We start from the raw sequence: 24577 nt of genomic DNA, 5'->3' as shown, positions 1-24577 counted from the left end.
CACCAGAGCCAGATGCCACCGTCCTCGTGCTCTTCCCAGTTTCTAGAGAGCTACTATCCCTCCAGCCCCATGCTCAGGGATGAGGCAAGAAGAGATCGTGATGCTCTCACCAATGCCCTTTTGGAGCAGAAGGGAAGAGGGAAGATGTGGGGCATCACAGGAGGTGGGAACAGCCTGAGCCCTGTGAAGCCGGGGGCCCAGACACGGCCGAGCGGGGCTGCCACCCAAGGTCCCCAGGGACAGGCCCTGATCCAACCAGGACCCTCGCCATAGCGCGGGGGACATGCACTGGCCGGCGCCTCCAGAGCCTCAGCTCTGGGCCCTCACCTGGACTCCGGGACCCACTATCTGGGAGGCCTGAGCCGTCGGCACTGCTGTCTGCGGTGGCACCTGGGGCTGCACCTGCGGCACCTGGGGCTGCACCTGCGGCTGCTGCACCACCATCGGAGCCCGGACCTGAGGAGGAAGGGAGCAGCAATCTGGAGCCACCAGGGCAGAAGGTAGAGTACCTCCACGTCCGTCTGTGGGAGCCAGAGTCTCTAAGCTCTCCTCGAGAAGGGGGATGGGCTTGCCGCCACTTCCCTGGCTGATGTCCCGCTACTGGCTGTCCCTCATCCCACGGCTCATCAAAAGTGTCCGTGCCAGCCTGGCTCTGAGTCAGCACAGCTGAGCCCTGTCTCTCCTGGCGAGACGCCTGCCCCGATGGGACACCACCACCAGCTACCGCGGCAAGCAGAGCACGCTGATGGTCTACGAGAACCCCACTCTGAGCCCTGACTCCTCAAAGGAAACCAGGGCCAGCTGGCTCCCAGGTGACAGGTGTGACCCTCCTCAAGACCCTCCCCAGACCTCCAGCCTGCACCTGTGGGGCTTCCTATTCAGCCACTACTCGATTCAGGTGTGGCCCGTGTCCCCACTTCACCCAATGAACAGCAAATAGAAAAGGCCACAAAAACCAAGAAAGTGAGTTGAAAAAACATTTAAATGGCCCCTTGACACAGCTACCCCCAACTCAGTACAATATTTTGTCTTTCATGTAAATGTCACTGACTGGTTCTGCTTTTACACAGATGCATAAGACTGAATATAACAGTATTTTATATCAATACCCCCCTCAAAAATACAGTCATGATCTCTGCTCAGAACAGAACTGGTGGTCAGCAGACCACCGTGGACGCCCAGGGGAGGTGGCACACACCCCCTCCCCAACAGTGAGAAGACGGGTGTCGCCGTCCATCTAATCATCCACAATCTTACAATGCCTGTGGCTACCACCGAATCAGCCATGCTGCTCGGAAGACAAGGTGCCACCAGGGAGCAGGGGCACCGCACACTGGATGCAGCAGCTGGCAGAATGCACGCACCCTTGCTGATCTGGATGTGCGGGCCGGCAGGGGCCAGGGCCACCTGCGTCTCGGTGCTGGAAGAAGAGGACCTGCCATCTACAGCCAGGTCGCCCCAGAGACCGCCAACAGCACAGGAGACGCCATGAGAAGAGCCCCGGCTGTGCGAGCCCTGGGTACTCACGAGTTTCAGCTGTGGCTGGGCGTACAGCATCTGTCCGGGGAGGGCCGGAGCCTGCGACACCAAAGGCTGCGTCTGTGACTGAGGTGGGAGCTGCGATGGCTGGTTCTGGGCCACCGGCGGCTGGGGCTGCGGTGGTGGCTGGTGGTGCTGCGGGTGATGCAGCTGCTGCAGCTGCTGGGGCAGGGCCTGTGAGGGGGGAGGCTGTGGCTGCTGCATTGGGGGCTGCTGTATTGGCGGCTGGGCCTGCAAAGCCTGCTGCTGCTGCTGCTGTTGCTGTTGCTGTTGCTGCAGCTGCAGCTGTGCCATCCGTTGGAGTTGCTGCTGCTGCTGCTGCTGCATCTGGAGTGGAACAAGCAGCACCCATCACCTCTCCGGCCTTGGAATCCTGCGCTGGGAAGTCTGCCCAGGCTGCTCTCCCGGGTGGCAGAGGGACACCGAGGGCACCAAGCGTGCACCTGTGCCCTGGCCACCAGACGCTGGCCCATCTCTAGGCCTGAGAGGACAAAGGAAGGGTCCAGGGAAGGGTCTGGAGGGCTTGGTAAGGAGTCACATATAGGCGCAGCACCAGAGAAGCCGGGCAAGGTTCAGCTGACCGCACATCTCCAAAGCCTCTCCAAGGATGCTTGTTTGGTCCCTAGAGTGGTCACAGGACCAGCCTCAGGGTGAGGAGGAAAAGCGGGGCTGAAGATTCACTGTCAGCCCTGGGAGAGGGGCCTCCAAGATCCTGGAGAGGCCTCGGGAAAAGGAGGCATAAACCAAGGCCTGGAGCAGGTGGGAAAGAGCAGGGGGCCCTTCAGGGCTTCCCTCCCTCAACCCAGAACAGGCCTGACAAAAGACGCTTAACCCGTCAGGGCGTTGACTGCAGAGCACGCGCGTGAGAAACGGTTTTCTTGTAAGCAGGGCTCCTAATGTGACATGGCCATCCCTGCGGGACACTAGGCAGGGCTCGATTAGTGCAGCGTCCAGACACCGAATACTCAGGGACAGGTCAGGAGGCCTGCGTGTGCTCAGAGGACGCACGCCCATGTGGCGGTCCAGGCCGTGCTATGAGTGAAGGGTAGCCTCACTCTGGCCTGGGCAGACTCTCACATGAGCTGCCTGCACCAGGAGCCACCTGATCCATCCCCCAGCACACAGTAGGCCCACTCCTTCCTGTCCCAGGCTTGTGGGCCCTGGAGAAGGCCAGGGGCCAGAACGACGGCGCCTAGTACCTGCTGCTGGTTCTGATGATGCAACTTGATCAGATGCTGCTGCTGCTGCTGCTGCTGGAGCTGCTGCTGCTGCACCACGGCCTGAAACTGCTGCTGCATGGCGCTCTGCTGCACCTGGAACTGCTGCTGCTGCTGCTGCTGCAGCGCTGCCTGCTGCTGTGCCTGGAACTGCTGCTGCTGCTGCTGCAGCGCCACCTGCTGGAGCTGCAGCTGGGCTGGGGACAGACGGGTCGGGGAACTCGCACTGGGTGCAGCGGGGAAGGCGCCACCCCCGCCAGCGCGGGAGGGACAGGGGTGACGATGACAGGACAGAACTTACTATAGAGTGAATCACGGTAGTCATGAGCAGGAAAGAACAGGCCAGTCAAGAGGCCTGGGACCCAGCAACTAGTGATCTGCTTCCCGTCTCAATGGAACCACCTGCTCTGGACACTTCGTATCAACAGAATCTCACAACTGGGATCTTTTGTGACTGGCTCCTTCCCCTCAGCATCGCGTTTACAAGGTTCACCCACACTGTGGCATGGATCAGTATTCCCTTTCTTTTTGTTGCCAAATAATACTCCACTGTATGGATTTCCCACATTTTGTGTTGTCCATCAGCTGATGGACATCTGGGTTGTTTCCACTTTTTGGTAGTTATAAATAATGCTGATACAAACAATCATTCAGGGACTTCCCTGGTGGTCCAGTGGTTAAGACTCCATGCTTCCACTGCAGGGGGCATGGGTTTGATCCAGGCTCAGGGAAATAAGATGCCACAGGCCGTGCAGCGTGGCCAAAAAATTAAAAACAAATAAATAAAAATAAACAATCATTCACAAGATTTTCAGTGATCCGGTCTCTTTTCAAGTGATGAAAATGTTTTAAAATTGATGCCGTGAGTGCACTGACCACCCCTGCACAGTATACTTCCAGTGGGTGAATATGGGTACATGAACTATATTTCAATAAAGATGAAAAGGAGGAACACAGAGACACTTTGTACACTTTGCTCAGTTTTCCCCAATGGTAGCACTTTGTATAACACCATAACAGTCAGAATGTGTGCCCATTTGCCTGAGTGTGTAGTTTAAATTCTATACAATTTTCTCACCTGGCAAGATTCAGTCACCATGGAGGTCAAGACCTGGCACAGTTCCAACACCACAGGAGCCCTTGTGGTGCCACACCTCAGCAGCTACTAAGGTGACCTCCATTCCTAATGACTCTGCCATTTTTAAACCACACAGAAGGACTGGCTCTCTCCTTCAGCACAATTTCTGAAGAGTGTCAGGGTGGGGAGTACATCCACGCAGGACCCATTGTGAGCACATTTCCCACCCACAGGCTTAGATGAAGCTGCTCACTACATCCTTCAACTCCTCTCTAAATTCATTATTTTTGTCTGGTTAACTATCAGTAACTGGGAGGGGAAATTGCCCAACACAACTTTTATTTTCAAGTCTTTTTGTGTCTTCTATTTCAGGTGTGTTTCCTGTAAGGATTAAAGAGCTGTACCTTCTCCTTACGTTTCCATTCAGTCTCAGCAGGAAAGCCTATCCCTTCACATTTACTGCAATTACTTATTTGTATCTGTCTTTCCCCTTCTAAGTTTCTCTTCCTCTTTTTTTTTTTTTTTTTTGAGCTTTACTGAGGTATAATGGACATTTTTTTTCTCCTCTTCTGAATTCTATTTTGTTGGAGGATTGGGTTGATTTTTGTTCGTTTGGATTTTTGTTTGTCGTTTCTGTCTCATTCCATTTTTTTCTATGGATTTGGAATTTACAACTATTTCTATTGTTTTAGCAATGACTTTTACAATTTTATCATGCATATTTAATTTAACAAAGTATAAAGTTTATCCACATTTAAACCTATTTCCCAAATATGAGGACCTCAGAATCCTCTCTAAATATTTTTTAAAGTAGGTTTTACATGCACACGATACACCTGATATCCTTGATATTCGCCCTTCCTGACTCCATTTGGTTTGGTCCCTGTTTATCTTCTTATGCCCACACAGCAGACTTATATTAAGAGGCAGGATAGAATAAAGGCCAGGGGTACAGCTTCGGACCCAGACACCTGGACTCAAATCCCAACTCTGTCACTGCTCTGTGCGCCTCAGTTTCCTCAGCTATACTACATACCCCTACGTTGGACTCAGAATTAAATAATCTATTACAGACCCAAAACAGTGCTCGGAACGTGTGGAGGGTAGCTCTAAGGATTATTTTACAGAGGTAATTTTTGTTTACACCAAGGATTCCCAGCCTTGCCCCTCCTGACACTTTGGGCCAGACAACGCCGTGCTGTGGGGGCTGCCCTGTACACGGGAGATGCTCAGCAGCATCTCTGGCCTCTGCCCACTGGAGGCCAGCAGCAGCATCCCCACCACCACCCAGCTGTGACAGCCAAACTGTCTCCACATACTGCCAAACACCCACCAGGGTGCAAAATTGCTGAGAATCACTAGCTTAGATTTGTGCGTGTTTATGCCCTTATATGGTAAATGTTTCTTCTCCTATTTACACCTGGCATCTTGGGAAAGGATGATCTGAGAGGTAAGAGGAAATGGTAAGGGGAAAAAAAAGTATGCCCTTAAAAACCTTTTAGTGAAGGCCTCCTCGGCTTTGTTGGCAGCTCTGTGCTCAGGGCTCTAACAACCTCTACTGTCTTCTTGACTCCATCACAGAGTCTGCTGAGTCTGCTTGTCGCTCCTTGACAGAAATGGCTGTTTCTGAGATAGTCTTCTGGCCTTTGGTGTCCTGCTGTTTCACAACAGGTTGGGGCATGGATGCCTTATTTAACCTGTGTGGTCCACTGGGTTTTCATCGGCCATCATCTCCTCACACCCTCTGTGCTTCCATCTGCACTTAGATGCCCGTCAGACTTCCTGATTTCATCCTCCACGTTTCTCACCCTCCTGTTCCTGAGGCCTCTTCTCTAGGCTACATTCTAGGTAATGTCTTCAAATGTAGCTTCTAGTTCACAAACTCTTTCTTCAGCTGTATCTAATCTGTTTATTCATTCACACTTTCCTCTTTCAATGACTTTACTTCTCGTCTCTATAAGTTCTACTTGGTTACTTTTCAAATCTGTTTGGTCACTCCTGATACAGTATCACAGTGCTCCTTCATTTGGAAGTCCAACCTTTATTTTTTTAAGCACCCCAAGGCCATATCTAACAATGGCTATGTCGCGGGGCGTCTCCACATCTGGTGATTGTTTCTGCTCCTCCTTGAGGTGTGTCTGCTTCCTTCCATGCCTGCTGATTTTGTGTGCTCAATGACTGACCCTGATCTGCAATTCCCACAGGCCTAAACTGGGAGCACTCTCCTCCAATCCGCCCCGGGCTCTGGCGGAGCTGGGGGATGCCAAGGGCCCTGGCACAAATCCTGGACGGAGGGATCCCAGGATTGCTTTCCCCCACCTTGCAGCGTGCCAAGGCGTAGCAGGGCAAAGAGCTGCCCCTACCTTCTGCCAGCCCAACAATCCAAAACACAGTCTACACAGAAGGCGAGAGGGCTCCTCAGCAACAGCCAGAAATACAGCTTATTTTTAAAGTAGGTTCTACATGCACATGATATAAAATTCATCAAGGAAACAAAAAAGTATAGAGTTTAAAAGTATCCTGTACCTCAGCCCCAGCCTTATCCACAGTCAGCAGTGTGTGTTTCCTGTGACTAACCCAGGTCACCTGGAGACGCACAGCAGGCTCTGGGCTGCCCTTTGAGAGTCCTCTGACCCAGGACCTACACTCTGGGGGCGTGGAACTAAGGTCTGAAGCAGCCTTCATCACACAGTGGTGTTTGGAGGTGTCAGAAAAGGGTAGCAAGTACCCATCAGCACTACACTTATTTCAGGTAGACCAGGCCACCAGAGGTCACAGGCAGGGAGGGAGGGTCTCTGTAGAGGTAGCAGCAGGACATGAGAGGAGAGACCACTTCAACTTCCCCTAGTGCCACACAGAAGACCAAGCCCCTCGGAAGCTGAAGACAGGATGTAGGCCGAGGTCGGACTAGGGAGGATGAAGACAGCCCACCAAAGCTTCGCTGCTGAACTGACAGTCTCAGGAGTCAGATTGCAAGACATTCTAAACTCATACAGCTTAAAACTATTTTTTATTATAAAATCTAAGTCTGTGATAAAAAGAAATTCAACCAGCACACCAGAGTATAACGTGAAAAGGAGCCAGAACATCCTTCTGAAAGCCGCCCTGCCTCTGTGTGTGTGTGTGTGTGTGTGAGTGTGTGTGTGTGTGTGAGAGAGAGAGAGAGAGAGAGGGAGGGAGGGAGGGAGGGGGGGACAGGTGCGCTGACAAGAGGGGACCCGGGAGCTCGAGATGAAGAACCAACCACTGAGCCAAGCGTCAGACGGCCAGACGTCAGTAAGGATGAGAAATGAAGCTCTGGGAGGAAGGGGGTGTCTGGGGGCAGAAGGTGTCAGTGCAGGAGCGGGTGGGAATGAGGATGCATGTGGCCTCTGAGAAGGGCAAGGCGACTCGGACACAGGGAACCCAACAAAGAACAGGGTGCTCGAGGCCACGGCTGCCCTCGTCACAGGGTTCCTGAGAGGGACGCGAGACAGAATACATGGGAACACCACAACATGTACACAAGCATTCACAGCAGCTTTAGTTTAACAGCCCAAACTGAAACAACCCATATGTCCTTCAAGGGTGAGTGGATAAGTGAACTGTGCGTGGCCCAGCCACTCCAGGGAACATTACTCAGCAGCGAACAGGAAGGAATTACCAACACCACCTGGAGGCTCCCAAGGGCATTATGCCGAGTGAAAAAAAGCCAGTCTCAACAAGTCAAATATTGCATGATTCTATTTATGTAACATTTGCAAAATGACACAATTACCAAGGCGGAGAACAGATCAGCAGTTGCCGGGCTTTGGGTTGGAGGGAGGGTGTGATTATTAGGAGGCACCAGGACAGCCTGTTGGTGGTGACGGGTCCACGTGCTGACTCCATTCCACACATGATAAGACCTCACAGAACCACACACATGCACGCGAATGCGCAAGAGGGCATGCAAAGACTGGTCACATGTGAATAAAGTCTGCCTGAGTTGACAGCACTGTCGTGGTTTTGGTGATGTACTAGGATGTTTTCGTTGGGGAAGCTGGGGGAAGGGCACATGGGAACTCTGTGCTATTCTGCAACTTCCTGTGACTCTTCAACTATTTCAAAAATAAAAAGTTACATAAGGGGAAAAATGTACTGAAGCACTTAGCAGTACTAGATAAAAGTCTACAAGCATAAATATCCATCAAGAGGGTCCTGGGGGACTTCCCTGGTGATGCAGTGGTTATGAATCCTCCTGCCAATGCAGGGGACATGGGTTTGAGCCCCGGTCTGGGAAGATCCCACATGCCGCGGAGCAACTAGGCCTGTGCGCCACAACTACTGAGCATGTGCTCTAGGGCCCGCGAGCCACAACCGCCGAGCCCGCACGCCTAGAGCCCGTGCTCCGCAACAAGAGAAGCCACCGCAGTGAGAAGCCCGCACACCGCAACAAAGAGTAGCCCCCGCTCGTCACAACTAGAGAAAGCCTGTGCACAGCAACGAAGACCCAACACAGCCAAAAATAAGTAAATTAAATAAATACATTTTTAAAAAAAGAGGGTCCTGGGACAGAGGCAGCTGGCGCTGCAACCCTGCTCCTGGCCCGAGCAGTTGCGCGGAGGGTCAGGCACCTCCTTCGGTAGGGGAATCAGGATGCGAGCCACAGCCCGGGCGGCCTGGGGCCAGGGCAACCCTGGAAGGGACAGACAGGGCTTCGCGGCTGAGGACACCCTGAGACGGAGCTGTTTCTATCTCGACTACAAAGCACAGCCCCTTGGATGGAGTCCCAGGCCACCCCATCCTCCTCCAAGTCCTCCCTCAGCCTGGGCAAGAGGGCCTCGGTGTCCCTCGCCCTCTGGGAGGCAGAGCAGGCTGAAGCTTCCCCAGCTCCTCTCGCCCCCTCACCACCCCCACCCCTGGCTGGGAAGAGAACGCGCCACCTGTGGAGAGCGCGGCAGGTTCTCTGAGAAGCGTGGTACTCACTCTGCGGAGCGGCCGTGGACACGACGGCCATGCCGTGGGGGGCCATCCCCGAGGTGCCGGGAGGTGGCTGCCCCGAGAGTGGCATCGGCTGCCCCATGGCCCCCAGGCCGCCCATCCCGCCCAGGGGCTGGCCGGGGCCCCGAGCAGGTAGGCCAATGCCGGCTGCTCCCGCGGCGGGCCCACCAGTCAGGCTCTGCAGCGCGTTCATAGGGTCTGCGGGGCACAGGGTGCAGCGTCTCAGGGCAGTGTCCGCCAAACCGGGCCAGGCTCCGTGGGCCATGAGGCCTTCCTGGGCACACGCTTCCTCCCACCTCCAGGCTCGACACCCTCAGTGTCCCAAATGGTGAGCGGCCGGAGTCCCGGGAGCCCCCCAAGTCCCGGCCCAGCTGCCTGCCACACCCCAGGGGCTGGGACACCTCCTGGGCAGGGAGCACAGCCCACACCCTAGCCTAGCCTATGCCAGGTCCTGACAGACTCTAAGGGACGAGCAAGCCCTCGGTGGCAGGCGGCGGCCCCACCCATCCTGGCTATAGGCCCCTCCTGCTGGGTGAGACACAGCTGGGAATCCAGAGAAAACAAGGGTCAAGGGCTCTTCACAGTAAGCCAAGCCTGGGGCCAGAGAAGAAGGGGCAGGGGCAGATCCCCCAGGGAGGTTACAAGTCCCCTTGTGCACCAGAAGCCCATCTCTGCTAAGTCTGGGCAGGACCCCACTGAGTAGCAGTTCTCGGGAAAGACCCCTGAGAACAAGGGTGTGTGGGAGGGGTCCGCAGATGCTCGCCAGCTGAGTGAGCAATGCCAGGGCCAGGGGCAGGAGCCAGAGGCTCTTGTTGTAACAGCAAACGGCCACCTGCAGGCAGGTGTGGCTTGGCCGGCTCACCCTGCCACAGAACCGGGTGAACAGACACGTTCTCCTGGCCAAGCACTCTTGATACCCACCCCCCCAACCCCCCGGCCCTGGCTGGCCAACAATCGCTGCACAAGCCAAAAGACCCCAGGCAGGTGCAGCCAGCTCGGCCAAGGCAAGCCTGGGCATGCGGCATGTGCCACCAACAGTAAGACAAACAGCCCGCCAGGGTGGTTCCCCGCCTGGCAGTCGGAGTTTAGTTGGCCACTGGGATATGCTAAACCCCTTCACTGGCAGCTCACTCAGAGAGACCTAGGCTAAATCAACAGACCTAGGCTTTATCAACATGTGATAAAACCTTGAAATTAAAAAATAAAAAAGAATAATAATTCTTAACTTACAAAGAAACTTTGTAACTTAAGAAAGTGAATTCATAGTTATTCTCTAAATACTACTACAGATTATTATACTGAATATAGCATTATACCATACTAGTTCTCTCCCAGAGAGCTCAAAATTTTAGATAATATTCAATAATCGTGTGAGTTTTCATCATCTTTTTTGCGGGAGGAATGGGATGGGGTGGTATCGTCCGACTCCACAGTCACCAGGAGGAGGGTGCCTGGTGGGCCGGGAGCTGGCAGTTCTCAGGAACCCGAGGTCGTCTCTCCGGGAACTTCCTCCTCCAGTAACAGCTTAACCCCAGGCACACGCAGCACCCACCATCCCACTGCTGCTACCCCGCAGCCAAGGTTGGGAAAAACCTTAATTCCAAAAGGAGAAACTCTTACCACTGACAGAAGCTTGTGATTTCTTGTTATCTATATATAAAGAAAAAAAAAAAAAGAAGAAATCAAAGTAAACAAAGTTTTTATGTAACCATATATTTCCACGCTAAGTCAGTGCTAAAGGCATTCGCCCAGAGGACATGTGTGAATACATGTATGTGTCCCACCCCCGGCAGCGTTGACACACAAGGAGGCCTGGAGCAAGAGAGTGCAGAACCACCCTGCGGTCAACCTGGGCCCTGGAGAACAGCCCCCAGGTGGAGGCTGGTGCTGGGTCTCCTCTAGTTCCTTCCTTCCCAGGCCGGGGCTCTTAGCACAGGCCCCGAGCCACAAACAAGAGCGCTTCAGGGATCTACGGTGGGCCCACAACACCTCCATTTTCAGCCCACTCTGGTGAGGGAGGCAGCATCCCCATTTTCTGGATGAGGAAACTGAGTCTGTCCAAGGCTGGTTAGAAGCCGGATCCAGCCAGCCCCAGGATAGGCGGGGAACTGCCACAACAGTTCCACCCTCTGCCGGGGGTGAGGCAGCTGTGGATGCCCCCGCCAAAGGGCTGTGTGCACTAGCCGCGCCAGGGCCAGCTCCCAAATGGGCCAGCGAGCCCGAAAGGCCGAGCCCTTGCCAGTACAGATGGGGTCGTGGCCGGGCTGCTCATGCCCCAGGCTTCTAGTGGCGGCTCCTCTTGTTCCAAACACCATGGGACCTTCCCAAACACAGCAAAGAAAGTGAAATCAAGTGAGGTTCATCTTGCTGGCCAGTCTGGTAAAAAGTTAGTGTGGAAAGAAGCAATGGCCCTGCAAGGACTCTGGGGTCCCCAATGTCTCCCTCTGAGATGAGTGACGCTGATGCCACAGCTGTCTCGACAGCCACAGGGAGCAGCCGCCCCATGGACAGGCTGAGTGGGAGGAACCTGCCTCCTGTGGTCACACCACTGCAGGCCGGCAGGAAGCGCCGTGGCTGTAACCCCCCAGAGCGGCCCTGAGCGGCCCTGACCGGGAGGAGAGGAACTGGGATGCTGTGGGGCTGGGCCCTCACCAGGGCAGGGAGTGCAGGGTGGCGCGGAGAAAGCTGGCCCCAGAAGCTTCCAGCCTGACGGGAACACAGTTAGGTCCAGCCTCCATGGGTCAAAAAAACCAGGGATCAGGGAAGGAAGTGTCTGTTCCAGGGTGGACTCTGCTTATTCAGGAACTGCCTAGAGATCAAAGCAGCAGTCCTTCAAAAGCGAGATTAAGCAGACAAGCAAAAAGAGCAGTCCAGCCCAGACCACTTGGACACTAACATCTCCATTAGGCCACAATCAGCATGTTTCAGGCTGAGGCTCTGGGAGGATGGGAAACAAATGTGAAGCCATGAAGAACTTCCCGGAAAGCAGGCGCTGTCCACAGACATCCTGCCTCAGGCACTGGGGCCAAGACTGGCCGGCCTCTCGTGGCGACCACAACCACCCAGAGATGTGACGTTTTACTTACGGATGTCTCGAAAATGGATAATGAGCCTGGCCACGAGAGAAAGGTATTCATCCTAAAAGTAAAAACAGGAAGCAGTTTAATCCCAGACGCAGAAGTGAGGCCGAGTGACGCCCCTTCCCACCCTGGCCCTGCTGCGCTCCTCCTGAAGGCAGGGATGGCAGCCATCCCCGTCTGTCTGTCCCTGTCTGTCTGTCCTCGTCCGGCTTGGCTCTACCTCCTCTGGAATCCATCCCCCCGGGAAAGGCCGGCAGAGCTCGGCTACCGCAGAACAACAAAAGGCACAAAGAAACAGAAAACCAAGAAGGTACCAAGACACTAGGAGACGCTGCTCCCCTGCCCTGCTGTAAACCCTGGCGAGGGCCACAGGGGGCTCAGGCACCCGTCTTTCTGCAAAGGGGCCGGCCCAGGGTCACAGGGCATCTCAGAAGTAGACACGGGAGGGCCGCTTTTGTCTTTGCTCCATTTGTACCAAAGTACTTTCGCTTTTCACACCGGCCTGTTGCTTTTCCACTGCTGACGTCATATTTGCATGCAAATCTGGCTGGGCGCCCCGGCTGTGCTTTCCGCAGCTCCCGCTGATCTGAATTCACTGCACAGCCCAGGGAGAGGGCACAGCGCCGCTCAAGGAAGCAGGTGAAGGCCACTGCCCAGGGCCCTCTTGGTTCTCGCTGCGTTTCTGGAACCTCCCAGCAGGGCCTGCCTTCCACCATTTGTCCTCTTTGTAACCAAGGACACTCACTCCGGGGGTTCCGGGGAAACCACTACTGTGAGTTTGTCTTGGGGTCAACGAAGGGATGTTCGTAACTAAAATCTTATTTCAGAGAAGCTGGACCATCTTTCTGGCAAGGCAGGCAGAAAGGGCAGAGCTTTCACCCCGCCTGCTCACTTGACCCCCGCCTGCTCACTTGACCCCCACCTAAGTCACCATGACACTGAGTCCACTCAACAGCAGCCGGAGGAGACGACCCCCGCAGCCCAGGACCCACCGCAGGGGACAGCCCGTGAGCCTGGGACAGACAGTGAACCTGCCATCATGAGAACACCTCCAAGGGAAACACACGAAGGGGGCCTCAGATGAATGTTAACAACATAAGCACACTTTCTAACCTCCACCAACCCTCATTGATCTCAAACTTCACCCACCACTGTTTTCTCAGCCAGGGAATCAGCAGAGGAAAACGTGGGGGAAAGGCCCAGGGAGGCCACGGGGCAGGCACCGAAGGACAGGACACATGGGAAATGTGTTCAACACTCCCCCTCCCAATGCTCCCCACAAATTCCTGGGAGGAAAAGGATCCCGCAGATCACCTGACCAGGCTGGTCCTCGAAGGACAACAGGGTGGTGAGTGGGGCGCAAGGAAAGCGGGGGCTAAAGGAAGCTCTGAAATGAGGTGGCCAAGGACGGGGAGCTTGCCAGGTCAAGAGCTGACGTCTCAGTAAGGCCTTGGCCATCTTTTGGGTCGGAGAAATCTTAAAAGAATTTGTTGAGCTTCTTCTACTTCCATAAAAGGTGAAGCAAGAGGAAGCAGGTTTAAAAAGCAACCAAATCATTAAAAAGTCCACAAACAACAAATGCTGGAGAGTTTGGAGAAAAGGGAACCCTCCAACACTGTTGGTGAGAATGTAAACTGATGCAGCCACTATGGCAAACAGTATGGAGGTTCCTCAAAAAACTAAAGATAGAATTACCATATGATCCTGCAATCCCACTCCTGGGCATATATCCGGAGTAAACTCTAATTCAAAAAGATATGTGCACCCCTATGTTCATATCAGCACTATTTACAATAGCCAAGACATGGAAGCACCTAAATGTCCACTGACAGATGAATGGATAAAGAGGATGTAGTACATATATATACAATGGAATATTACTCAGTCATAAAAAAGAATGAAATAATGCCATTTGCAGCAACGTGGATGGACCCAGAGATTGTTATACTAAGCGAAGTAAGTCAGACAAATACCATATGGTATTACTTATATGTGGAATCTAAAATATGATAAATGAACTTATCTATGAAACAGAAACAGACTCATGGACATAGAGAACAGAGTTGTGGTTGCCGGGGGTGGGGGGTGGGGGGTGCTAGGGGAGGGATGGACCGGGAGTTTGGGGTTAGCAGATGCAAACTATTATATATAGAATGGATAAACAACAAGGTATAGCACAGGGAACTATATTCAATATCCTGTGATAAACCATAATAGAAAATATACATATGTATAACTGAATCACTTTGCCATACAGGATAAAACACAACAGTGTAAATCAACTGTACTTCAGTTATAAACAAAACAAAACAAAACAAAACCAGCAACCAGATATTTTACTCTGACACAAGATACAGTAAATGGGGCTCAGCAGCATGTCCCCAAAGCCCTTGGCACGGAACCAGGACCGAGTGCTCGGAGCCAGGTGGGCACAAGGCACCCATGGTCTGCACCCACTGAGGCTGCCCACAGCCCGGTGCAGCACAGGCTCTGGGGACCAGACCAGCATGAGGAGGCCTGAAGGGGACAGAGTGGGGCAGCAACCACCTGACAGGAGAAGCGGGCACAGGGAGTGGTCAGTCACACTACCACCAAGGGGCGCTCCTGTGGGTAAATACATCACCCAGCACGTCAAGGGTAGAGTGCTTCAGGCCTGCTTATCTGATCCGCCTCTGACTCCCCAGGGTGGCTGCCTTACTCTATGTCTAGACTGGCTTCCCTGGGCGTGAGAGTTCCCAGTCTCCATGCAGACAGAGAGGTTATGACCCCTCTTCTGCTCCAAGGCACCCCCGCTCCAGGACAGTTCCAGAAATGGGCCGAGGAGTGTGTACCTCCCTTATCTTCACTCCATCTTTATCATCTCCCCCTCCTGACAGCAAAATACAAGCATCCAGGCTGGGTACAGCCAGAGCACAGCAGTGACAGCTCACACGCCACACTGACTCCGGGCCAGACACAGCTCTGAATGCTTTACAGATAATTAACACACTCAATTCTTCCAACTGCCCAGTGAGGCAGGTACTACTAGCGGGCTGGTTTGCAGGTGAGAAGACAGAAATGTGGGAAAAAAGCTTCCTGCAGCTTATACACTTTGTTGAACCTGTACAAGTCTTGCATGAGGGCCTGACAGCAAAGGTGGAGAACGAATCCCCTCACGGATGTGGAGGGAGCAGTAGGAAGGACACACATGCTCCAGGTAAGATGCCACAGGCCACACACTAGATGCTACACTGTTTATACCTTTTGTATAAAACTCGGGGAATCTGAACATGTATATTTGCTTTATATCTGCAAAAAGAAATGTTGCAGATCAACAATCAAATCCCCAGAGGTATCAGGAAGTGGCCCGGAAATGAAACTTCCCACCTTGTTATACATCTTTCACATTGCAAGTATATAATCTTTTACCAAATTGAAGACAAAGCCAAATCAAAAGAAAAAAGTACAGGGACTTCCCTGGTGGTGGAGTGGTTAAGAATCCGCCTGCCAATGCAGGGGACACGGGTTCGAGCCCTGGTCTGGGAAGATCCCACATGCCGTGGAGCAACTAAGCCCGTGCGCCACAACTACTGAGCCTGTACTCTAGAGCCCACGAGCCGCAACTACTGAAGTCTGCATGCCTAGAGCCCATGCTCCGCAATGAGAAGTCACTGCAATGAGAAGCCGGCACGCCGCAACGAAGAGTAGCCCCTGCTCACCACAACTAGAGAAAGTCGGCGTGCAGCAACAAAAACCCAACGTAGCCAAAAATTTAAAAAAAAAAAAGAAAAGAAAAAGTACAATTCCTAAAAATGCAAAATCAACCAAACATATAAGCTGATATCAAGTTGGTGTCAGAATTATAGGGAAAAGAGTTCCTCTGATTGATCATTTTAAAAAACAAAAAGCAAACAAAACAAAAAAACCATATGTCCTTAGGGGAAGGGGTACATTTTAAGTACACACAGAGCTGTAAAGATATCTTAAACTTCATTCCACATTTTGTTATTTGCTACTAATATTAGTGCTAATATTGGTCTGTTTATTCTGAAAGTATTTTAGAGTAATTATGCCAATGACATTAGAAGCCAAGATACTCACAAAAGAGAACAGATACACATTTAAAATAAAAGTAAAACCCTGGGGACTTCCCTGGTGGCGCAGTGGTTAAGAATCCGCCTGCCAATGCAGGGGACACCGGTTCGAGCCCTGGTCCGGGAAGATCCCACATGCTGCAGAGCAACTAAGCCCGTGCGCCACAACTACTGAGCCTGCACTCTAGAGCCCGTGAGCCACAACTACTGAGCCTGCGTGTCACAACTACTGAAGCCTGCGTGCCTAGAGCCCGGGCTCCGCAACAAGAGAAGCCACTGCAATGAGAAGCCCGCGCACCGCAATGAAGAGTAGCCCCCGCTCGCCACAACTAGAGAAAGCCCTCATGCAGCAACGAAGACCCAACGCAGCCAAAAATAAATAAATAAATAATAAATAAATAAATAAATAAAAAGTAAAACCCTGTAATTGGAAATATCAATGTGAAATTATTGATATTTGAAGTTGTTGTTTCAAAAACATATGACTCCTTAGCTGTTCACAAAAAAGCGCAGAAGCCGTGAGCAGCCCCATGCCCACACTGCAAGCCCCAAGTACCATTTCACCCTCGAAAAGGAACCAGGGCTCCTTAGAGCAACAGCTGATTCTGGGCCAAGATGCAAGCAAGAACAGAATGCTGGGAAAAAGGTGAATGTTAAAAGTGTTTCTGGTGAGGGCTCAGGGGAAAGAGGAACATGTGATTGGAAACAAGAGCACAGAGAACCCCTGTCATACAGTGTCCGGAAGTCTAGCTGAATCGTACCCTAGTTGAGAGGAAGGCAGACCTTGTAAGCAATGAACCTGGATATTTGGCTGAGTAGACTTCCAAACAAAGTGTGGAAGGTCTGGCCTGCTTTCCTCTTTTTTTTAAAAAATTTATTTATTTATTTATTTATTTATGGCTGCGTTGGGTCTTCGTTGCTGCACATGGGCTTTCTCTAGTTGTGGCGAGCGGGGGCTACTCTTTGTTGCAGTGCGCAGGCTTCTCATTGCAGTGGCTTCTCTTTGTTGCACAGCATGGGCCCTAGAGCGCGCGGGCTTCAGTAGCTGTGGCACGCGGGCTCAGCAGTTGTGGCTCACGGGCTCTAGAGCACAGGCTTAGTAGTTGTGGCGCACGGGCTTAGCTGCTCCGCGGCATGTGGGATCTTCCCGGACCAGGGCTCGAACCCATGTCCCCTGCTTTGGCAGGCGGATTCTTAACCACTGCGCCACGAGGGAAGTCCTGGCCTGCTTTCTTCTTGCTGCTTACAGTGAAATTGAGAGGAAAGAAAGAAACTGAGGGAAGAACCGTTAAGCATAACGGAACCTGGACTTGGTTTTGGAAATTCCCAGGCTATTCAGATTACAAAGAAACACTAAAATTAGGAGATTCACTGTAGGAATGTGTGCTCTGGAGAGAAGGCTGAGGGTGTGGTTGCACAGACTATGCTAGTGCCAAAGAGATCAGGCATGTGATGAATCATCTCAGTCGTCTCACAGACACCAGGAATAGGGATGAAATTACAGCGATGAAACATCTGTGGGGAAACCTCCTGTCTAATGGCATGAATATGTCACATATTCACGGTTTAGAGCGTCATACCAGCAGAAACACTGCCAGTTTGGACTAAAAGGGAGAGACTGGATGAAATTTTAAAAGGGCGTCAGACTCCCAATCCCAAAGTCAACAGGCAGGAAACAGGCTGGTAAAACTACTGGCTGCAAACATGACCACCGGGGAGAGCCTTGGGCCAAGAGGCCAAAGCCATGAGCCCGGAGACTGTAGCCTCCAAGTCTGTGGGAATTTGTCCAGCAGCTACAGGAAACTAATACACTGCCTCTATAGATTGGCCTATTCTGGGCATTTTATACAAATGCATCATACAATACATGCTCCCTTGTGACTATTTCACTACACTTATCGTGATGTTTTCAAGGTTCATCCGTGTTGTACCATGTATCAGTACTTCATTCCATTATACGGCCAGGTAACAGTCCATTATACAGACACACCACATTTTCTTTATCCACTCATCAGCTGATAAACATTTGGGTGTTTCCACTTTCTGGCTATTATGAGTGATGCTATGAGTATTTCTGCACAAGTTCTGTGCATATATTGTAACTCTGTTTAATTTCTGAGGAATTACCACACTGTTTTCCACAGTGGCTGCTCCACTACACATTCCTTCCAGCAACATATGAGGTGCCAATTTCTCACCAATACTTATCATCTTTTTTTATCATAGCCATCATGAGTGTGACGGTGTATCTCACTGTGGTTTGGATTCGCCTTTCCCTAAGGACTAGTGATACTGAGCATCCTTTCATGTGCTTCTTGGCCATTTGTACTGGGTTGGCCAAAATAGTTCCTTTGGTTTTTAAGTAAAAATAAAGACACATTTTTTACTTTCACCAAGAACTTTATTGAACAATGTATTCACCACTTTGTTCCGCTACCTTCTGCCATTTTTCAGGCAACTTCATAATTCCATCTTCTCAAAACTTTTTACTTTTTAAAAAAATTTTTTGGCTGCATTGGGTCTTCGTTGCTGCACGCAGGCTTTCTCTAGTTGCGGCAAGCAGGGGCTACTCTTTGTTGAGCGGGCTTCTCATTGCGGTGGCTCCTCTTGTTGCGGAGCACAGGCTCAAGGTGCATGGGCCTCAGTAGTTGCGGCAGGTGGGCTCAGGAGTTGTGGCATGCAGGCTCAGTAGTTGTGGCACATGCGCTTAGTTGCTCTGCGGCATGTGGGATCTTCCCAGACCAGAGATCGAACCCACGTCCCCTGCATTGGCAGGATTCTTAACCACTGCACCACCAGGGAAGTCCCTCAAAACTTTTTATTTTTTTGAGCAAAGAACTGTTCTAGGTGTCTTTTACAGTCTTCCAGGGAATTGAAATTTTTTCCATTAAGAGAATTTTATAAAGACTGAAATAAATGTAAATCTAAAGGTGCAAATGTCTGGTGAATACGGTGGATGAATCAGAACTTCCCAGCCAAGGTGTAACAGTTTTAGCCTGGTCATCAAAGAAACATGCAGTCTGGCGTTATCCTGATGGAAGATTATGCGTTTTCTGTTGACTAATTCCGGACACTTTTCATTGAATGCTGCTTTCAGTTGGTCTAATTGGGAGCAGTACTGGTTGGAATTAATCGTTTGGTTTTCCAGAAGTAGCTCATAATAGAGAACTCCCTTCCAATCCCACCATATACACAACATCACCTTCTTTGGATGAAGACCGGCCTTTGGTGTGGTTGGTGGTGGTTCATTTCGCTTGCCCCACTGATCTCTTCCATTCTACATTATTGTACAGTATCCACTTTTCATCCCGTCGCAATTTGTTTTAAAAACAAAACGTTTTCGCTACATTTAAATAGAGAATCACATGTGGAAATATGGTCAAGAAGGTTTTTTTTGCTTAACTTATGTGGAACCGAAACATCAAAGCGATTAACATAACCAAGCTGATGCAAATGATTTTCAATGCTTGATTTGGATATTTTGAGTATGTCAGCTATCTCCTGCATGGTATAACATTGATTGTTCTCAATTAATGTCTCAGTTTGATCGCTATCAACTTCAACTGGTCTACCCGACCGTGGAGCATCGTCCAGCGGGAAATCTCCAGCATGAAACTTCGCAAACCACTTTTGACACGTTTGATCAGTCACAGCACCTTCTCCATACATTGCACAAATCTTTTTTTGCATTTCAGTTGCATTTTTACCTTTCTTGAAGTAATAAAGCATAATAAAACAATTTTTAAAATGTTGTTTTTCTTCCATCTTCAATATTAAAATGGCTACACAAAAATTCTCCAATTTTGTAAAGTTCTTTTTAAATGCACACTGATATGACAGCTGTCACAATACAATCTAACAAGATTGTTTTGAATGAAGTTAAAGACAACTAAGCGCTACTAGAGCCATCTTACGGAAAAAAAACGAACGAACTTTTTTAGCCAACCCAATATATCTTCTCTGGAGAAATGTCTATTCAAGTTATTTGCCCATTTTTGAATTAGGTTGTTTGGTTTCTTTTGTTGTTGTTGTTGAGTTGCAGTTCTTTATATACTCAGATACCAGTCCCTCATCAGATATCATCAGATATTTGATTTTCAAATATCTTCTCCCATTCCATAGGTTGTCTTTTTTTTTTTTTTTTTTTAATTTATTTTTGGCTGCATTGGGTCTTCGTTGCTGCTTGTGGGCTTTCTCTAGTTGCAGCGAGCAGGGGCCACTCTTCATCGCGGTGTGTGGGCTTCTCATTGCGGTGGCCTCTCTTGTTGCGGAGCATGGGCTCTAGACGTGCGGGCTTCAGTTGTTGTGGCACATAGGCTTAGCTGCTCCGCGGCATGTGGGATCCTCCCGGACCAGGGCTCGAACCCATGTCCCCTGCATTGGCAGGCGGATTCTTAACCACTGCGCCACCAGGGAAGCCCCATAGGTTGTCTTTTCACTCTCTTGATGGTATCCTTTGATGCACAATACTGTTTAATTTCGATGAAGTCAAATTAATCTATGTTTTCTTTTGTTACCTGTGCTTTTGGTGTCACATGTAAGAAACCATTGCCTGAGGTCTGAGGTCACAAAGATTCATGCCTATGTTTTCTTCTAAAAATTTTACAGTTTTAGGACTTCCCTGGTAGCGCAGTGGTTAAGAATCCGCCTGCAAATGCAGGGGACACAGCTTCAAACCCTGGTGCGGGAAGATCCCACATGCCGTGGAGCAACTAAGCTGGTGCGCCACAACTACTGAGCCTGAGCTCTAGAGCCCACAAGCCACAACTACTGAGCCCACGCGCCTAGAGCCCGTGCTCTGCAACGAGAAGCCTCCGCAATGAGAAGCCCGCACACCCCAACAAAGAGTAGCCCCCGCTCACCACAACTAGAGAAAGCCTGTGCACAGCAACGAAGACCCAACGCAGCCAAAAATAAATTAATAAAAAAATAAAAGTTTTACAGCTTTAGTTCTTACGTCTTTGATCCATTTTGAGTTAATGTTGGTATATGGTATGAGACTGGGGTCCCACCTCAATATCATACATGTGGTAATCCAGCAGATGTCCCAGCACCATTTGTTCTTTTCCAAGATTGTTCTGGCTATGCTGGGTCCCTTGAGTTTCCTTAGTATCATTTTGTCAGTTTCTACAAAGTCTGTTAGAAACTTTTCCTCATACTTGAAAAATGTATCAATTCCCAGAGCAGGCGCTCCAGAGCCAGTGTTCTCAGCAACATGGGACCTTTGGTAAGTATTGTGTTGTGATTCACGTATTTTAAAATTTTACCCTTATACATTATAAAATATTTTAAACATACAAAAAATAAATAATAAAACAAATGACAGTGGGTTCCTTACCCAGTTTAAATTAAAAAATAAGATCGAAAGAAAGCAAGCTAGCTCCCCATGCTACCGTTGACTTGCCCCACACCTCGTGTTCTTCACAGCTGAACTGGAGAAAGTCACGAGGACTACACGGAGTCTCTGTACTCTCTCAGCTCCTCAGTACATGCAAGTGAAAACGGAGCGAATGAAAACCAAAGAAGCAGAATTTCTGAGGAGGCCTCCGAGCAAGCACGCCGACGCCGGGTAGTGCAGGAGGAGGCCTGGCTGTCACCCCGCAAATGGCAGAGGGCAGGAGCACAGCCCTGGACCTGTCAAAACTGGCCACACCCAGGCCTTTCTAGCAGGTCTCAGCAGTTGTTCAGAAAATGCTAGTCTTTTCATGCGGTTTGCCGTTTTCACTATATACACTTGTGCTTTTCTCCTCCAATAGCTGTCCCTGATTAAACAGAGATAGCAGAAGACGTATTCGGTTTCAGTCAAAAGGCCAACCCTGGGCTTTCGAGGTTCGTAAAAAGGGCTGAAGGTAGGAGAGAGTCTTCTTCATCAGATGTGCACGGCCTCTTCCCGCTCTCCCCAGGCTGTGCCCTTGCTCTCTTATTCCAGCAGCTGCTTGTGTCCCTCAGCCCTCCTCTAATTAGCCTCCAGGTCACTTCCCAGTTCTGATGCTCTCGGCCTCCTGGTCTCTGGGTTTCACCTTGGCCCCCACCGTGGGGACTCAGCGTTTACCGCTGTAAACCAGAGACATGCACTACTTCTGCATAATACTAAACAACGTGCAAAACAGTTGATGTGGGCTTCCCTGGTGGCGCAGTGGTTGAGAATCTGCCTGCCAATGCAGGGGACACGGGTTCGAGCCCTGGTCTGGGAAGATCCCACATGCCGTGGAGCAACTAGGCCCGTGAGCCACAACTACTGAGCCTGCGCGTCTGGAGCTTGTGCTCCGCAGCAAGAGAGGCCGCAATAGTAAGAGGCCCGTGCACCGCGATGAAGAGTGGCCCCCGCTTGCCACAACTGGAGAAAGCCCTCGCATAGAAACGAAGACCCAACACAGCTAAAAATAAATAACTAAATAAATAAAAAATAAAAATAAAGGAATTCCTTTAAAAAAAAAAACAGTTGATGTGTGTTTAACATATAAGCTTAATTTAAAAACAACCAATCGATAAGCACATGTTCAGCAATGCACCCAGCTGTAATAAGCCTCTATGCACTGCCGCTGCAGGTGCCGACGCAGAGGTCCCGGGATCCCTGGCTGTGCTCTCATCCAGCAGATGCCAAACCTTCCTGAATCTGCAGAGTACTTAGAGCTGCTATTATTATACCACCCACCACTCCCAGGGAAAGTGGTTTCTGCCTAGGCAGAGAGCAGTCCCACCTGCAGGAATTCAGACGTTAAGAATTAAAGTGGGGGGGCTTCCCTGGTGGCGCAGTGGTTGAGAGTCTGCCTGCCAATGCAGGGGACGGGGGTTCGGGCCCTGGTCTGGGGGGATCCCACGTGCCGCGGAGCAGCTGGGCCCGTGAGCCACAATTACTGAGCCTGCGCGTCTGGAGCCTGTGCTCCACGGCAGGGGAGGCCACGATAGTGGGAGGCCCACGCACCGCGATGAAGGGTGGCCCCTGCTTGCCCCAACTGGAGAGAGCCCTCGCACAGAGGCGAACACCCAACACAGCCATAAATAAATAAATAAATAAATAAATAAAAACATCTGATTGTCTTTAAATAAAAAAAAAAAAAAAGAATTAAAGTGGGTGTTTGGGTGTCTTTTGCTTTGCTAGATGGGGGGAAGTAACACAAGTAGAAAAGAGGGTAGGCTCTGACCCCAGACCCCCAGGGTGTGTGACCTCCTGGGCAAGTTACCTGGCATCTGTGTGCCTGAGCCTCCTCGTCTGCAACCTGGGGAGAGCAGCAATGTACCTGCTTCACGGGCCTTGCAAGGGGACATCACATCACTTTAGAGGGAGCAATGGGGCCTGGCCGTTAGACCCAGGGCCAGCCCCTGACAGAATGGGAAGAGCTTTAACTCTGGGTGCTAACACCACACTGGAAGCATGCACCAACCAGGCAATTTGGATCTGGTGGTCTTTTAGACAAGAGTGCTCAAGGTCTTCCTTGCCCGGGCTGTATACCAGGCAGCCTGAGGTGCCCATGGGTGACCGGTTTCCTTCAGGGTGGACACCTCTGGACCCACCTGCTTGCCAGGATTCCAAGAGAAGGTTAGCCCCTTCTCCATGACCTCCTCTGCCTCCCGGCCCCTCCTGGAGTCTAAAAACACAGAGAAATCACTCTTCCATATCCTTTTCTTTGCTCTGGGTCCCACCTTTTACATTCTTTCACAGTCATTCTAATGGGGTCTCAGGTGGGAGGGGTAGGTAACAAGTGTGCCCGGCTGCCACCTGACTGGAGAGTCCCTCTGGAGCCCCACCCTGGAGGAAAGGTCTCGCCGCACGACGGGGCCCAAGGCTCCATGTGGGGCTTGAGCAGGACTAATAAGCTGGACATCGGACAGCAGTGTCCAAGCAGAAAGTCTGTCTCTAAAAATGACACAGGAAACTTCCCAGACCTCTCTATAAATACCTCTCTTCCAAATAGTCAGGGCCTCCTCTTGAAGTTAGGGACTTAGAACCAGCCTGACCAAAGGAAATGCAACTGAAATTGCTAAGGTGTGGTGTGGGCTGCAGTAAGGAGAGACGAGGACAGTGACAGGGGCTGTTGTGCTGCCAGTCGCCCCCTCGGAATGGAAGGCTTATTCTTCAGCTGCTGGGAGGGTCTCTGTGGTGGCCAGTCTCCAAGATGGCAGCCAACAACCGCTGGCCTCCCTGCATGCACAGGCCGCAGCGCACAGAGAAGGTGGAGGCGACTCCCTCCCCAGACTCCACACTGGCCTTAGGACTTGCTGTGACCCAGCGATGTTCTAGGACTTCAGGGGACTGACAGCTTCCACGCCCCCTGCCTTGAAAGCCAGCCGCTGTGCCGTAACGAAGCCCGGGCTATGCTGCTGGAGACACCAGGTGGCTGCCAGCTGAATGTGGCTGCGCCGAGGTCACCAGTGAGACCAGAAGAATGGCCAGCCAGGCAGTTCCAATCACCCCAGTCCTGACCCACAGAATCAGGACAGGTACCAACTCATTGCTCTAGGCCACTACATTTTGGGGTAGTTCCTTATAAAGCAATAGACAACAAATAATACTGGACCAACAAGTTGTGTATTTCGAAAGTTTAAATAATTCAATAAGCCCTCACCAAGGTTCTTATCTCCCAAATATCTGCAAATTATGTATCTAATAAGAGACTTGTATCCAAA

General features: G+C 51.0%; 1 protein-coding gene across 5 annotated transcripts in view; it reads right to left on the bottom strand.

Moving 5' to 3' along the window:
- The window catches only part of MED15 (mediator complex subunit 15), a 63434-nt gene that overhangs the window by 9202 nt on the left and 29655 nt on the right, over positions 1-24577 (bottom strand). For 2 of the 5 annotated variants that reach the window (XM_057526372.1, XM_057526373.1), the window contains 6 exons: positions 11883-11934; positions 10417-10446; positions 8782-8994; positions 2739-2953; positions 1528-1866; positions 328-456 (listed from right to left, as the gene is read on the bottom strand). In XM_057526372.1, the coding sequence (XP_057382355.1) occupies positions 328-456; positions 1528-1866; positions 2739-2953; positions 8782-8994; positions 10417-10446; positions 11883-11934 (978 nt within the window). Of the gene's footprint in view, positions 1-327; positions 457-1527; positions 1867-2738; positions 2954-8781; positions 8995-10416; positions 10447-11882; positions 11935-12190; positions 12357-24577 lie in introns of those variants that run through there. The other 3 variants (XM_057526376.1, XM_057526374.1, XM_057526375.1) reach the window with 3 other exon arrangements.

This window comes from Balaenoptera acutorostrata, chromosome 13, assembly GCF_949987535.1.
Source record: "Balaenoptera acutorostrata chromosome 13, mBalAcu1.1, whole genome shotgun sequence".
Lineage (NCBI taxonomy): Eukaryota > Metazoa > Chordata > Mammalia > Artiodactyla > Balaenopteridae > Balaenoptera > Balaenoptera acutorostrata.
This window is presented reverse-complemented; position numbering and strand designations above follow the sequence as displayed.